General features: G+C 36.4%; 1 protein-coding gene across 1 annotated transcript in view; it reads right to left on the reverse strand.

Annotated features, from left to right (window-relative positions):
- Positions 1 to 17,151, reverse strand: part of LOC108373371 (uncharacterized) — a gene marked incomplete at its 5' end in the record, with an annotated part of 22,391 nt that extends 5,240 nt beyond the window's left edge. Inside the window, 2 exons of the mRNA XM_017629245.1 lie at positions 15,089 to 15,595; positions 15,662 to 17,151. Coding sequence (XP_017484734.1) covers positions 15,089 to 15,595; positions 15,662 to 17,151 — 1,997 coding nt within the window. The remainder of the gene's footprint in view (positions 1 to 15,088; positions 15,596 to 15,661) is intronic.
- Positions 17,152 to 17,686: the final 535 nt, after the last annotated feature.

A 17,686-nucleotide genomic window follows, 5' to 3' on the forward strand; every position in this document is an offset into this window, starting at 1 on the left:
CGACACACACCATCTATTTGTCGATTTCAAAGCCGCTTTCGACAGCACGAAGAGAAGTTGCCTTTATGCCGCGAGGAAGGGATCTGTCGCCACTGTCGGAAAATTGAGGCTGTGTAAAATGACGTTGAGCAATACCTCCAGCTCCGTCAGAATAGGGAAGGACCTCTCCGAGCCGTTTGATACCAAACGAGGTTTCAGACAAGGGGACTCCCTTTCGTGTGATTTCTTTAATCTTATGTTGGAGAAGATAATAAGAGCCGCAGAACTGAACCGCTCAGGCACAATACTTTATAAGAGCGTACAATTGCTGGCGTATGCCGACGACATCGATATTATCGGTAAAAACAAGGGCTACGTCTGTTCTGCCTTCTCGGGATTGGATAGAGAAGCAAAGCGAATGGGTCTGGTGGTGAACGAGGACAAAACGAAGTATCTCCTGTCAGCACACAAACAGTCAGAGCATACGCGTCTTGGCACCCACGTCACTGTTGACAGTTACAAGTTTGAAAAAGTAGACGACTTCGTTTATTTGGGAACCAGCATTAACACCTATAATAATGTCAGCCTTGAAATCCAACGGAGAATGACTCTTGCCAACAAGTGCTACTTTGGGCTGAGTAGGCAATTGAGAAGTAAAGTCCTCTCCGTCGTACAAAGATCACACTCTATAAGTCACTCATCATGCCTGTGCTGGTGTATGGCGCGGAGGCATGGACAATGAAAGCATCTGATGAGGCGGCTCTTGGAGTTTTCGAGAGAAAGATTCTGCGAAAGATTTACGGACCTTTACGCGTTGGTGATGGCGAATATCGCAGACGATTTAACGATGAGCGGTATGAGCTTTACAACGATATCGACATAGTGCAGCGAATTAAAATTCAGCGGCTCCGCTGGCTTGGCCATGTCGTTCGAATAGACAGAAACGCTCCTGCTCTGAAAATATTCACCGCGGGCCGCGATGCTGGTAACAGAGGAAGAGGAAGGCCTCATCTGGAAAGACCAGGTGGAGAAGGACTTGGCTTCACTTGGCATTTCCAACTGGCGTCAGTTAGCACAGAAGAGAAATGACTGGCGTGCTGTTTTGGACTCGGCCAAAATCGCTTAGGCGGTTACAGCGCCAATTAAGAAGAAGAAGAANATCGAACAATGCGTGTTCTCTCCATTCGTTACCGAGATTTTGCAAGTTCAAAATACATAAGTTGAATATATAACGATGGAATGAAAAAATTATTGATAACATTTTGAATATTTAGCAGCAAATGCAGATGTGCTTAAGAGCGAAAAACACCACACAAGGGGCTTGACAAGCTAATCGAAATATCCCTTTCCTTAAAGCTATTTATGTTGTGTATGGGGATGTTTTAAGGTTTGACAAGCCGTTTGAGGGAAATATGAATAAAAATCAAAATTTTTACATTTTCTGGCCGCCATGTTGAGCTTTGATCAAACCGTTTGCGTTGTGTATGGTAAAATCACCTCATTCGCAACGGAATTTTTACCGAATGAGGACGCAAGAGAGAAAAATCGAAGAAAACCAAACCCTTTAACATTGTGAGTCGGAAGAAAACTAAAATTCTTTGCATGAACGAGTCATGTTTGCATGGTGTAGGGCGAAATGGGAAAAGCAAGTTTGAAGAATGTTTGACAAGCCGCTTGTGTAGTATATTTCGCTCTTTATAAAACTTCGGAAAGCTTTTTGCTCAAAAATTTGCAGAGCGATTTAACAATTCTCTTGTGTAAAACATGGTTGCTTTTGTTATCTGCAAATATATCTAGAAAAAATTCCTGAAAATCGACCCGAAATTCCTCACGATTTGAGGAATTACTCACAACGTGGCAACATTGAAATACAATCGCCGTTCGGAGTCGGCGTAAAGCTGTAGGTCCCTCCCCCTTGTGGTACAACATCAAGGCGCACGCCATAAATCGAAGGAGAAGCTCGGCCAAACACTAACATATGTGTAAGGGCCAATCTATTATAGAACCTTATGCTTAAATTAAGGCGTGAACTTTTGACTACAATCTCTAAAAATACCGTCCCTGCATCTTGACCCTAAGGTCACTTATAGTAATTTATTTAACAGCAAAACCTAATATTGGCCAATTTTTTTCAATAGCACAATTTCGAAGTATGTTTTTTTATTGTTCAATAAATGTCTACTAGCGTATCCGGCGAACTTCGTCTCGCCCAAATTAATTTTTTGTAGGAAAATTTTGGTACATCACTTTCACCAACTATTCATTTAACGACTTCCAGTAGCATATTTATTATTATTATTATTATTATTATTATAAATATTTTCTATTTTTCGTAAATAGATACCATAATCCAATCTAGCCTACCAACCTAAAAAATGGGAACAAACCTACCAGTTTTGGTAGGAAAAGCGCATGTGTGGCAACACTGATTACAATATCAATATTGCAGTTTGCCGTTGCTACGTAGCATAAAGCTCTACCCAGAATTACAGCGGGCGACGGTAAAAGCTCAGTTAGTCTAGACTTAACTTAATTTAACTTACCGTTAGGAATCATCAATAATTACTCAACACGTCAATTCAAGCCAGAAGCGGAATCATTTTGTTTTTGTATTTTCTGTTTTAGCTGCTTGAGAGTTTACCGCCGAAAATGCCACATCAAAAAAATTCATGCAAAAAACTATGTTTGCATTCATTTATTTTTGAGAAATACAAAAACGAGAGTCTGGCAAGCCTGATTCTCTCACCGCTCTCAATTCCCGTAAGGCCGTAACTTAAGAAGCTAAAACCTACAGGTTCTTAAGTTTCTTACGGTAAGTTAAGTTTTAACTAACCACCAACACAGTTTCTCATATAACAGCTTTGCCAAAATAATTAGTTAAGTTAAGTTACGGAAATTAAGTCTATAATAACTGAGCTTTAAAGCGGTCGGCGGTAAATGGACAGCTGTTCAGTTACCGCAGTGAAATCCGTCTAGTAAATCATGATACAATAATTTTTAGAAGGTAGTTTCGCTTCAAAATTTTTGACATAAACCGTGTCTGTGACAAACACGCAATGTGGCCACTGCTACGATATAGAACTTGGGGATTATCGCTTGTTATTTTAGATATTTTTTAACAGAACATGTAAAGATTTATATGTTTCATAACTGATCACTTAATTTTTAATATAAATATACGTATTTTGTACAAACATTTTTGCCACTGCTAATCACATGAATAAAAATCATAAAAATGAAAATATAACAGCAATATTTCTTGTTTATAATGGATTAGATCCATCGCACACCACGGACTTTATCGGCCGCCAATTTAGATATGCTCGCTAGTCTTTCCGTTGCACCACAACTTATTGGTCAGAGCGATTAAGCTGGTGTAATGTGCGCACATCCATACATCTTCATGTACATATTTCAAGCGAGCCCTATCATTTAAATAGGCGGCCGATAAGTCTGTGGTGTGCGGTGGCTCTTATAGCTGTGTCCTTACATCTATTCCGTGTGTTGCAATATCTACGAAAGCAGCAGTTAATTTTTTATGAAGAAAATTATTACAAAATATTCGAAAATTTCTCTACTTATATGTTTGGCTTTTCTTTGTTTTATTTTTCCAACGTCAAAAGCTGTATTTTTTTTTTGAAAAAGTTGGTACAACAAAAAATACGAAACACGTTTTCTGTCAGATAGCTAACATGGCGGATAAGAAGAAGAAGTGAAACTACCTTCTAAAAATTATTGTATCATGTAGTAAACTCTATTGCGGCTGAGTACGGCTTCCGTTAACTGTCATTTTTATTTGAAAATTTTCATTAAAATATTTTTATTTGTTTGGTACGTGTGTGCGTGTATATTTGCTGGAAATAAAAATGGTTAAAAGCATTTGCAAACTTCTGAAAATAATAGAAATTATTACAATCAACAATGTGCAGCTCCCGCTGGGCGGTAAAAATAGAAATAAATTTAAATCAACTGAAAAACGTTGGAGGTAAAATGCTGCTACCGCAATTATGTGCCATTCCATGATTCAATAATACAAGGTTGTGTAATTTGTGACAGCTAAAATTTGACACTCCTTTATATAGATTCGTATTTTGGAAGTAGGAGAAAGGGGAAGAATGTGATCGCAGTTTGCGAAAACGGTAGTAGAATGGTACTACAAAAAGTACGCAAAGTATACAATTAGAAGTAAAATGTGTATTATTAATTCTATGCGAATTTGCAATTTATTTGGTGTTATAATGGAAATACTAAACAATACCTAAAAATGTGCATTTTTGATTTAAGTTATTCGTCATTTCCGGGAACAAACCTAGAATACCGACCGTTCAGCTATGCAAAAACGAAAAATGCAGATCAATAGAACTTTTTATGCTCATTTCAACCATGCCAAAATGATTTTGGCGCAAGTAAAAAATGAAGAGGTTCTAGAAGGTTAAAGTTCAGTTTTTAGATATGTAAAAATATTAATATCTTATGAACTTTATAACCGATTAAAAAGCTAATGACGTCACCATAAAGGTAATTAATTTGTTCTTCAGCTGATGTACATAATTTATAGCTTTTTGTATTTTTAAACCAAAACCACTAAAAAACAAACAAATATTATTTTTTCATGAAATAACCTTTTTTGAAAAAACTGCATAATTAATGGTAAAGAATTTTATATTATTTAGAAAGTACAAGTTATTATCTTTAATTCGATATTACATATTTTATCATGATCTACTTTTGGGTTTCAACAATTTAGTGATAATAAAAAATACAAATAAACCTCTTATATCTTCTTTTTTTACCTGCGCCAAATAAATTTGGTATCGTTGTAATCAGCGTATAAAGTTCTATCAATCGGCATTTTTGGTTATTTTATAACTAAACGGTCGCTATTCTATACTTGTTCTAGAAAAATACGCAAACGAAGGTGACGCCAACGCATATTTAGTATGAAGAATTTTAGGTTTTACTACTAATATCACTAGAAACTATAGAGTAAGCAACATTCTGCACAAGTAAAGGAGCCGATTTTATGTGTGGGAGCGAGAAGACTGTTTTATTACAAAACCTTTCTATTATTGAATCAGGGTGCCATTCCATATGTCTTTGTGAGTTTTGATTTTGACAGCGGTTAACCGTCGAGCGCTTTATCGTCATCATAATAATAAGCAAAGTAATCAATATTTGACGTACGCGTATTTGAAAACTTAAGTGTAAACAATTCATATATTTGTCTACAATAACCCTCTTTTGACTTTTGTTCATGTAGGGCATGAAGAACTACATAATCTCAATAGTTGCGTTCCAGATGCTTCACGATTTGCAGGTTTTTACAGGAAGTCGTTCCAGGTGACCACCTCCCATAAGGTTTATTTATGGGGAAACCAGCTGTTCCTGCAAATCGTGAATTTCGTGAATATCGTGAAGCATCTGGAACGCAACTAAAGTGTACAAAACACACGCTATGTACATATATATTTATACTAATGCATTATGGTTTTGTGAATTAAAACACAACTTTTTCACTTGCGGGGTCACGTCGTCCACAAAGACAACAATTCAGTAGCCCTTAAAGTACTAGATTCTGCTGGCGTTGGCAGGAGAAGACCAAATGGAGTTTGACTTGACTTTAAATTTCTATTGGGCGTTAGTTAATATATATAATTTTAATTCATACATTTTATTGCAATCTGTATTGTGCGTTCAGCAATATTTAAAACTTATTAATACATAAAAATAATCATGTATGGAGTACATCCAGTGGTGCAACCATATTTTATTCTCACGTGTTCAATATTAGTTGCGATCCCGTACGAGTCCGGACTAGTCAGAAATAGTCAGAATAAGTCAGATTTTACTGGAAATCGATCCCGTACTCGGACTATTGAGAGGACAAAAAGGAGAGTAAATACGGTTCTCTCTCTATCAGAAGTTATCAGTTTTAGTCCGAGAATTTTGTGCTGGTAAATGTGTCAAACGATCAACTGTAGTGTGTTTGGCAACCAAACTGGAAACAAAAAGAAAAGTGCACTCTGCTAATTCATGTTGAAAAGTATTTAATTACTTGTTTAAGTGGATTCTAATGAATTTGAAAGTGTTTTTAGTTATTAACATGTGTGAGCTGAGTGTGTTTACATACAAAGTAAGCAAAAATTTACAACCAAAATTTTGAGGTTATGTTGAAGTTGACAGAAGTTACAATTTTTTACTAGAAAGCGATCCCATACTTTTCAATGTTACTCTCTCGCTCTGAGTGAATTTTTATTTTTTGACAGTTTTACTAGTCCGAGTCCGAGGAATACGGGATTGCACCTATTAATAGAGATCTAATATTGAGTTCCTTTTAAGTCGCTGTAATGTTACTGTATGAAAAGTGAGTATAGAAATAAGAGGATTTGGGTGATAATGAATTTTTTTGTTGGTGCGCCAAGGCGTACTTTTTTTATTTCAGAAGCGCCATCACGGATCACGGTCACGGTGTATTTGGTTGCTTGTGACATAAAAGGAAAAGTTCACAATAATTTTAAGATTTTTAATTTAAACCTTGGGAGTATTTATTTCTATATTGGAGGTTGCTGAAGAACCACATAATTGCATTCCATACATATGTCCATACCGGTTTTAAAACAGATGTATAGAATAAGTGGTGGGCAATTTTTGCACGCCAGCGTCGCAGTTCGTATACGTATACAGAAGCAAAGCAGGGAATTTCGATTCAATCCATGGTGGAATAATAACAACACGACACGACGTGTTTGTTGTAATTTTGACAAGATCGGCATACTTATTTTCAGTGCTGCCGATCTTTATTTTTATACTACTATTCTTGGGAAATAGTATCTAAAATACTCCATTTTAGTAATTTGTTTTATGCCGATTTTTAAAGAACTTGGTGTATTCAGAACGATATTAATATTTAAAATTGCTGGAATTGTATAATTTTTGTCCTCAAAATCTAAAGAAATAAAAAAATATCGTGGTTATCAATGCAAAAAGACGTACCCAAAAATCGTATGGAAAGGCGATTTTCTATATTAAATAACTTTTGCTGCATTGTCATAATATCGAGCCAAATGAACTACTGATACACTACAATAGAGTGGCAGCATGGTTAAATTACGATTTCGGTTATATTATCGATATTTATGTGTTTAAATCTATTTTAAGAATCATTTACAGTCTTATAGGAAATTGCCTTATTTTAATGCCTTTACTTTTTTTAAGTTACAATATATGTCCAAGCTGTGTGAAGCTGCCGATACAAATATATATTCAGGCTCATAAGCCTGTAATTATACATTTCTCTACATTAAATTTGAAAAAGTATGCCCCAACGGATTAAAAGTAGTAAATAATTAGTACCCTTTCTACTACTTTAAAATGAGTGACCGGAATAGACCTACCAAAAAATTGAGGTTAAGTTACTGACAGCACCTTGTTATTATTACACCATGGATTCAATCTACTTTCAGATTTCATCAAAGCAGCGTCACGCTCGGGTGTAGATTGTTTTTCTTCGTAATTTAACACACGCTTGCCACATTTTGTGTAGGAAATTTACAAAAAAACCCCCAAAGCATAAAGTGGTGTGGTTTTCTTAGATTGGAGTTTGCATGCGTTTGCGACGATTCAAACACAAAATAGTGCGGCTCTATATAAGAACTAGAGTTTATTGTTCAAAGAACTTTCAACAAGCCGCAATGTCCATTATGCGGTTATGCCTTTGTATTATTAATATAAGCAAACTGTATTTTTCATTCCGTGTGAATTAAAAAAAAATTAAAATGAGCTGCTATAAAAAAGGGGCATAAAATACATGCTTTTTTATAAAGAGTTTTTTCTATCTGAAGAAATTGGTAGAGAAATGTAAATGCTGGTTTATGCCCAAAAAACTATTCAAAGACATTTTGATTCTTTTCATAAGGAACCATTTTGATGAAGAAGAAATTCAACGTTTTTTTAATGAAAAAAGTTAATTCTTTTTCAAAGAATTAAAGGGTGGTTGTTAAAGGCAATATGTATGCGATTAAAAGACATTTTTAATAATTTCATAATGACATGGAAAATTTTGATGAACATGAATTTAAATTTTTTTATTTAAATTTTCAATATTTGACGCGGGTGAATTCAAATGAATTTTGAAATCTTTTATTTGAGTTTTGCCTCAATATTTTCATAACTCAAACAACTAAAAACTCGAGAAAATCAGTTTTAAAGTTTTCAATTTACATAAATATACTCTCAAGGGAAAATTAATACATACATATTAGTTTTATCATTTGTTTCCGTGAGTTTACATTAATGTGACCAACCGTACTTCTTTCGGAAGTACAGTACTTCTTTTTTCGCTCTTGTACTTTGTACTTCGAAGTACAGTCAAATGTACTTCTTTGCGATATTTTGTACTTCAGGAGGGAGATTCTGTAACCAGTCAGCGACAATTTCCGGATCGCTAGGATATAAATGTGTTTGTGTCAAAAAGTACGATAGCGATTCGAAAATTGTCGCTAACTGGTTACAGAATCTCCTCCCAGGTCCTGTACTTCTCCGATCTTCTGGACGATTGTCACATGGCCTGGGCGATAAATTCGTTCAAACCATTAAAGTCGCCGGGGACCGATGGCGTCATACCTGCGAAGCTGCAAAGGGCTCTGAAGGTGTCGTGCAATTGGTTTGATCCTATTTATGCGAACTGCGCGAGGACCGGGTACATTCCCAAGGTTTGGAAGATAGTAAGTTTTGCGTTCATCCCGAAGGCCGGAAAAGGCTCTCATGTTTCCCCCGTTTTTGCTAAAAACGCTAGAGAGACTGATAGACTTGTACATAAGAAATGCGATTCCTGGTGACTGTCTTTCAAGAGTTCAATATGCTTATTGCAAGAAAATTTCGGTGAATACCACCCTGCACACATTGGTAAAGTGCTCAGAGGAAGCCTTCACGCATGAAGATTATGCAGTAGGGGCCTTCGATATCGAAGGATCCTTTAACAATGTCACTCCAGAGGCAATAGTCAAGTATATTCATAATCTAGGGGTTGAAACCAACCTAATAAGCTTACTTCGTGACAGAACAGTCGCGGCGGAGTGGGAGGAGCGTCTGCAATCAGCGCAGAACCAATAGAAGCACTCCACAAGGTGGTGTTCCCTCTCCCCTGCTCTGGATTGCGGTTGCAACCGACCTTCCAGAGGAATTGGAAAAAGTGGACTGTCGGGTGATCGCCTATGTAGATAATGTGGAACTTTTGGTTAAGGGACGATTTCTATACAACCTTTTTCATCTGGCTCAAGGTTACCTGAACCAGGTAACTACGAGGGCGATCAACGGCGGCTGTCGTAGAAGCCTAACATTGAGGAAAGGCATCGGTAGCCTTGTATCGCTGTAGGGGAGCTATCGGTAAAAGGTGGGGTCTCTCGCCCAAATTAGTTCATTAACTCAAGGAAGCCAGATTTATGCCTATATTGTTTCAAGGAACCCTTGTCTGGTCAAACTCAATAGAGAAGGCTACACTTGTAAAACAGGAATTAGCGGAGCATTAGGAACCACACCTACACTGGAGCTTAACATACATATGTTGAACACGGTACCTGCGGATATTGCAGACAGAATTGTCGTAGCACAAACTGCTATTAGGCTAAGGGAAACCGGGTCCTTTTGTGACATAAAAAAGGAAATGAAGACGTTTTGCTGCTGCAGTAAATGTTTTTATAGGGCACTTTAAAACACGTTATCTATCAAGGGCTAGTGGTGGGGATTCTGATAGGACATTGTGCGATTGATAATCATGCAGTGAGACTAGGAATTTCAACTGATCCTTTTGTAGCAGCTGTCAAGAGGAATATGAAGTGGAATATCTCCACCCTTTCTTTTAGACTGTCCAACTTTCGTGAGGCTAAGATGGAAGCATTTTGGCTCTCACTTCTGAACAAACACTGAGCTCTCAGTGATCGAAATCAGCCGCATTCGATATTTCGTAATCGGCTCGCGGCGTTAACTTAGCACCTGTAACCTGTATTTCTTTGAGCTATGAAATAGTTGGTCACATTAGTTTACATACTATGCGCATACACATCATAAGAAAGAGCTAATGTTCATTCTTGCATACGTAACCCGATTTTTGCTTTTTTGGGATTATGATGCTTTTATAGTAAATGCGCGATGCACATATATGTACATATGTATGTGTTAAATATATGTATTTATATGTTTTTATTGAAGACTGATAAGTTAAAATTTTTTTTACTTATCGTAATTTCCTACTGGGTTGCTCATGCGGAGCAGTTCTCTTGTTCTCACCAACACAGAGTGAAAGCGCAAACAGTCAACGACGTAACGTAGACGTAGGTTGACGCAGACACGATCTACCTTATGGTACTCGCGTGTTAACGAAAACTCACCACCGAATGGCGGTGAAGTTGCCGTTGTTTCTCTCTCTCTCTATCAACAGTAAATTTTATATGCTGCTACGTACGTCAACCTACGCTTACGCTACGTCGTTGACTAACTGCGCTTTGAGACTTGAGATTTTGGGTTTGTGAAAAACAAAATTACTGGCGCGCTTTAAGGAATTAGCCCAATATCCCTTAGGCTAGCGATGGGCAGAATGTGCACATACGGGCAAAATGCCCAAACATGCTAACCGCGGGCAAATGGGCAAACCGTTGGGTTGAGGCGGTGCGGTAATTATGCCCGGGGGGGGGGGGGGTGAGGATCACAAAAAATTTTGCACGAATAGCATCTGTATGTGTGATGGGAATGAGAGAACAAGTATATGTGAGTTCTCACGAATGTGAGACCCCTTGGCTGCCAATGTTCCTAAAAGCACCAAACCTTGGGACAAATCAAAACATCATACATACTTATGAGTATAAAAAGATTTTCGTATCCAGAATAAAATGCACTAAATAAGCACTGAACATGGCGGGAAAGGTATTCTAATAGTATTTTATAGTTGTCGTATATTTTTAGGTATCTTCGGCTCAGCTAACATGAAAAAAGCTGCATGTATGCATATCTACATATTTTTGATGATTTGAAGATTTTAATTTTTAACGATGCAAAGTGAAGTGTATGTATATACATTTTGATTAAATCAAAGGTGTATATTTAATTTGACAGCACTTGTGCAAATGCTTTTTTTTTAATTGCAGGTATGTACATAAAAGTGCAAATAAGTTTTGCATTGACTACATTTTACAAACTCCAACGAGCTCAACAGTCACGAAAACGAAGACGACATTCTTATGACAATTTTTATACATTGTTTAATGCCACAAAATCCCAACACTGGCTATAAAACCACATAAAGAAGTTCCAATTTTGTTTTTGTTAAAAAACTGATGGTCTTTCATAAACATATGATCTATAATTTTATCAAATAAAATTTAACTGCTAAATTATAAAAGAAACTTTTTTCATAAGAGTTTAAGATTTAGCAGGATCCTAGCGATTTTTGTTTATTAATCTGGCGGGACGGCAGAAAGAGAAATGGCAACACTGGTGGTGAGTACCGACTTGCTTGCGCGCATATTAGCTGTTTTGTAATTCACTTTTGCATTGTCAGCGTGCAGTAGGGTTCAATCGATACCACTAAAGTATCACTCTAATGAGTACTTGTACTCAAAAGACTGCAAGTATCGATACCTACTCAGTATCGGCAAAGTATCGAGTACTTACATGAATTCTTTGGAGAGATACTTCCCTTTTTTGTTGTACAGTCGTATGATTACGTCTTATCATGATTTAAAACAGGGATGGGCAAATTTTTGACTCTTAAAGCCGTCAAAGAGCCAGCACGTGCTACGCAAGAGCTAAATCAGTTCTTAGGGTAAAGGGGTGTCCAAAATACATTAAAAGCATCATATATATTAGTAATGAGAGCCGGAGTACAAGAAATTTGAATACGCTCTTCTTCCCCGCTTCATGCTGGCTCTTGATGTTACCCCTCATCTACCATCTAAATATGCCAAGCCAGCTCCTAAGTGCAAAAGGCTTCTGGGAGCCACTTTGCCCATCTCTGGTTTGTATGTCAAAATCAAATAAAAAGCCAATAAAGTTGCAGGTGTAGAAAACGTGTATATTTAAATTATTTAGTAAGAATACAGAATAATGATTAATTAGTATCTGTGGCACATTACCAAGGAACAGTATTGGTTATAATTTTTTCAGTCATATGGGTGTATAGGTCACCCAATATGGATAAGTTTAGAATTTTTATTTTGGTTTTTATTTTCAAATTAGTTTTATTCACTTTTTTATAAATAATATAGTTCGTTCCATAACAAAAACCTTGTTAATCCAAGTTTAAAACTTTGTACAAAAATTAAAAGCAATTCAACAAAGTTTCATCAAAGAACGTAAATAATAGGAAGGGACAACTTGTGCCTTCTCTTTTGCGCTAGTACGTTTTCATCAATATTCCACACATTTTATTCTGAATAAAAAGTGTTTAATTTGGTAAAACTTTGATTTTCTTTTAATTTTTGTACAACATTTGAAACTTGGATTTACATGGTTTTTGTCATAGAATGAACTATATTTTTTATAAAAAAGTAACTAAAATTAGTTTGAAAATAAAAATAAAAATCCGACACTTATCCATAAGGTCACCTCTATAAGTATACAGCACACTGCATCATTTACAAACTATTTATGAACAAACATTGTATTGTTTCTTTTAGTACATTGCTGAGGAACAATATTAGTTATAATTACATATATGAATTTATATAAGTATATTATTCTCGAAATATTTATGAAAAAAATAGCTTTTGGGGCACACTGCCAAGAAACAACAACTTTTCTAAATGCTTTACAGACAAGCGATTTCTACTTTCTGTACTACATGACCGCACTTTCCGCGAAAACTCTAATAACGGGCGTCATTTGTTGAGTTTCCGTTGCAATGATAAAAGTAGTAGAAATTACACTTTCGATACCAAGTACTTTTTTTTCGAAACTTACTTGATACCGAACAAAAAGGTAACGAGTAAAAAATACTTGGTATCAAAAGAAAAATATCGAGTATTTACTTGTATCGATTGAACCCTAGCGTTCAGTTGGTTGCAAATTTTCAAAGGGAGGGGCTGTTCTTGCGCAGATAATTTTTCGTTAGAAATTTGCTTGGAAAAAAGGATAATCATGCGCAAAACAACATTGTTATATGACGGTTTCTACCGACTGAGCCAGTATGAATTAGCACATACTATTTTTTACATATCTATAATCAATTTAAACTTTATTGATTCATTAATAAAAAAAATTAAATCGGTCCGCATTTCATGATGTTGAATTATTTTTAATAAATGGACTACAAATATACCCTACCAGTGTTACCATTGTGCGACTAAAGTGCCAAATTGACACTTTTTGGAGTTCGATGCCCTTTGATTTATTTTGACACTTTTCCGAAAAATCATGTGATTTTCCCCTTTCTGTGATTTAATATTCAAAGACATTTAAAAATTACACCTCTGGCCAGATTTGGACTGATTTCAGCCTCTTTATTATGTCAAATATTTTCCGAATAAATGTCCAGAAGTAGCATGAATTAATGCACCGTTATTGGAGCTTAGCATTTCCCCCAATTTATTTGTGTTAAATTTATTATTAATGATTTATGTACTATTTTTAACTGTAATTTTGTTTTCATACTAAATGCAAAATATGCATATCGCGTCTTTTTAATATATCCCTCATCAATAGGTTATTGTTTTAAGAGAAAAAACTATTTTTGACAATTTATTCAAAATAATGGGGTGTAGTCATAGATGAAATAAAGTGTACCCTAAGCTGCTTTTTTTGGCAGATTTTCCGTTAAAAAAAGCTAAAACTAGCGTTAGAGTAGATTTTATTTCGACTATAAATATGCCCTACCGAGTTCCGAAAGATAAAATAATGAAAGTCTTTATATACATGGTATAAACGATTTGAATGACTTGAAGACACTTTTTTCGGCTGTGACACTTTTTTGCGACTTTCGAAAAATTTTCAGCGGTAACACTGATCTCTACCTTAGGCGGTTACTGAGCCAATCAAGAAACGGAATATGTACACAGTTAAATATACATGGAAATATTACGAAATAAGGCATGCAAGTTGAGTTGATGGAACTGCATCAGGATTGAGTTGTCTTCTCTTGGCATTTGAATAATTGATTTAACTCGATTTGGAGTGCAAAGCACAAATCCTGGATGATGCAGTCAGTTGAACACCACACGCATTTATCGATTTCCTTTCCTGTGTAACATCTTTCGGCATAATAAGCACACCTTCCTCTTTATTGTGGGTAGTTCTGCATAAGCAGCTTTTTATTTTCCAAAACAAACTATTTTTGGAATTGTAATAAAAAAAATTTTGATTTGAAATACATTTATAATGTTTCTACGGGAAAATTGGTTAATGCAATGACAAATATGTTATCAAATAAGCGTATCGAAAATAAATATGGCATATATTGATTTCACTTTGTTTATTACACTATGCTACGTAGTAACTACAATGTTTTTTATTATGAGAGTGACTACGATGTGTGTCTCTAGCATAAGACGCTTGAAATTTTTATGAAAATTTGTTGAATTTTGTATAAAGTTTGAATTTTTTTTATATCGTTTTGGGTAGAGCTTGGATGATAATTCTATAGAAAAATAACCAAAAAATTATAACTGGAAAAACATACGAATATTTAACAAAAGTCAACACGTGATCTCTTGTTTGAGTCACTGTATATTAAATTTGTTAGTATTTTTCGCATGCATCGTAATGTAGAAATATTTACATACTTACATGGGCGTAGCCAGGTAGGGGTAGGGGGTGCTCGAGCCTCGCGTCCGCCCCCCCCCCCCTAACTTTCAAATTTTCCTTATATATATATAAAATAGTACCCTGAAATGCCAGCTTAATAGGGTCGAGCCCCCCTAAATTTCATTCTGGCTACGCCGATGCATACTTATATACATGGGTAGGTACATATTTACATTGGTGAGTGGTATGCAAAATGAACAAGGCAAATAAAATGGCATTCATTAAAAAAGGTATGTGTATGCGACACAAGTGACTTAATTTACTTTATATTAAACCTAGAAGGTAATGAGAGTGTAATTATGTATGTGATAAAACAAACCGTTTTCCATATCCAACGGCGGTCCGTCAACTGCTTCTCCCAAGCGTGGATCACTGACTGTAAAATATATCTCCTGACTCACGCCACTTGGTATGGCACCTGGTGGTATCTGCAGTGAAACATTCCAAACATTATCAGCTAATGTTCCTCCGTTTGAATCGAAAATTCCACGAGTGGTGGCTGGCTCTCGAGGATTGGATGGAAATGTTTCTGTGGGCGAAAAGCCAGCAGCAGCTGGCGTAGACAAGGATACTGGGCCGGCAATTGGCAAGGACATATTACTAGTGTATGGTGTACTACTTGCTTTGGGCGGACCAACAGGTAAACTGCCTTGAGATGTGTACTGGGTTTCGAGAGATGTGCTACTTTCGGCTTTTGCAGTGTTGAGTGGAGGGCCAGTATGCTTTAGAATGTTTGAAATATGGAATGATACGCGCGGAAAGCGATTGTTGCTGATTTGTGTTGGCTTTTGTGGATCCAAAGGTTTAATCGGTGGTCCTTCTATAACTAAAGGTGAACATATTAAAGTGTTTGCTTCAAATACTTTATCTGAGAGTTTGGAAGTCTCCTTACATAAAGTTTGCAATGCAATATCATTGTTTTTGTCAGAGAAATTAGAAGGTTGATGTGTTTTTTCACCTTCGTCATCGCCATCTTCCAAGTCATCATATACATCCTCACCCTGAACAAGTGGCGCTTTGCCTATTTGTAAGTTTTCGGATTGTGTTAATGTATTTGCTATGACTGTATCGGATGACTTTTGTAGATCCGATTGACTTAAACTACCCTCACTCTGATTAATTTCGTAAGCAGTACTTTCTGTCTTCTCTTCCTTTTTCTCATCAGTCTCATTTTCATTAGATTGTAAAACGTTTTCTTCTTTCGATTCGTAGATGGGCTCCGGTCGACCAGCACCCTTCTTCCTTGACACATATATGGGTTCAGCCATGCTATCTAAGGCTTCCCTTCGAGTTTGGTAAATTTGTTCTCTCAACTGAGCACGTGTCTTTAACGCACCCTCCTGGACTTCCCGTCTACTTTGGTAAATGGATTCACGATCTGACTTGTCATCGCGCTTTGGTTTACAATGGTTCAAGTAATTTCGATTAATTCGACTTTGTACTTCTCTGTGTGATTGGTCAACCGGTTCTATGCTTTCATTTGGTGAAGCGATATATAAATGTCTTCTTGTCATAATATCTGAATTTGGGGCTTTAAGCTGATTATGTAACATAAAATGATCAAAAGTTCTTTCGTATATTTCTTCTTGGCCATAAACCGGTTCAGTTGGTTCTGATATTAGCCGCTTGTTGATCATGCGATCGGCAGCAGTAGTACTATGACGCCGTATTAGTCTACGACCATTTCGATTCGAAGCTGCAACTGCCTCTGCTTGCCTTCGCTCCAGATCAATAAAAGCTCTATTTGCATATAAATCTTCATAATTAGTAGTGTTATATTCTTCCTGTATTCCTCTTTGCATATGAAGCACTGCCCCCATGTTACCATACATATCCTCGCTTTCTAGGTTTCTATAGGTGATATTCACTAGATCTTGGTGGTACTGTGCTTCATACGGTTGAGGATAATAGTGTTCTCTGCGTGATTCATCGTAGTACCGTCTTTCAAAGCCAGATGGATAGGTTGGATAGTCATCAGGATAAAAGGGCCTTTCCATACCCCGTTCAAGCATTGAATGTTGACGCTTGACCGATAATTTCGGAGTTCTTTCTGGCTCAACCATGCTATGCATACGCCTCAGAGGTCTTGTTGTTTTTATGAAAGCATTTTTTATTGCTACTAATGGGCTTTTGAGGACGGATTTCTTTTTCACTTTGTGCGGGGGCAACGGTGGAGGCATTAAGCTTTCTTCATAATACTGACGGGGTATTTCAGAATAATCGGATTGATAATTGAAATAATTACGATCATGATTTGGTTGTTTAGGACCTATTTGGCTGGAGTAACGTGACGCAGAACGTGAGCACGGGTGCCCTGGTGGTGGCGGAAGTATCGAGTGCGTATAACAGTCTTCAAATCTTTCATGGAATTGCTGCGTTTCGCTAAAGATATTGTTGAGTGAAGCGAAAATAGAGAATGTAGTTCATGGAGTGTGTAGAAGGATATTTCAAATTTTAATTGCAAAAACAGAAATAAATTTGGAAAAGAACACATTATTTTCCAGCTTGGAACAAGGAATAGGAGTTATATTAAATATGTATAAAAGTTGCGTATAGTGCGGGTTATTGGTTTCTATTTAAACTTTGGCTTCTTATATGTAACGTAGAAAATCATAACTGCAAATTGTCTGCTAAGCTGCCAGAAGATCAGAATCTCGTAAGATTTACTATGCTCTTCGGTTACAGCAATTTGGATATCTATGTAATTATGAAAGTTTTTGAAATTGTAAGCCGGATATTTAGAGACATTGCTGAAAATATATCACTCTCCCTTTCATACCTATGTACGTAAGCACGAGTATATCGGTGGGAATACATACATACGAGTATTTATTACCAATATTGAACATTTACAGTCCTATCTTTCTGTTCTATTCTGTGTTTGCGACTATGGACTAAACGCAGTGTTGCCAACTTT

Source organism: Rhagoletis zephyria, unplaced genomic scaffold (genome assembly GCF_001687245.7).
Source record: "Rhagoletis zephyria isolate East Lansing unplaced genomic scaffold, Rhagoletis_zephyria_1.1 Rzeph_scaffold_06636, whole genome shotgun sequence".
Taxonomy (NCBI): domain Eukaryota; kingdom Metazoa; phylum Arthropoda; class Insecta; order Diptera; family Tephritidae; genus Rhagoletis; species Rhagoletis zephyria.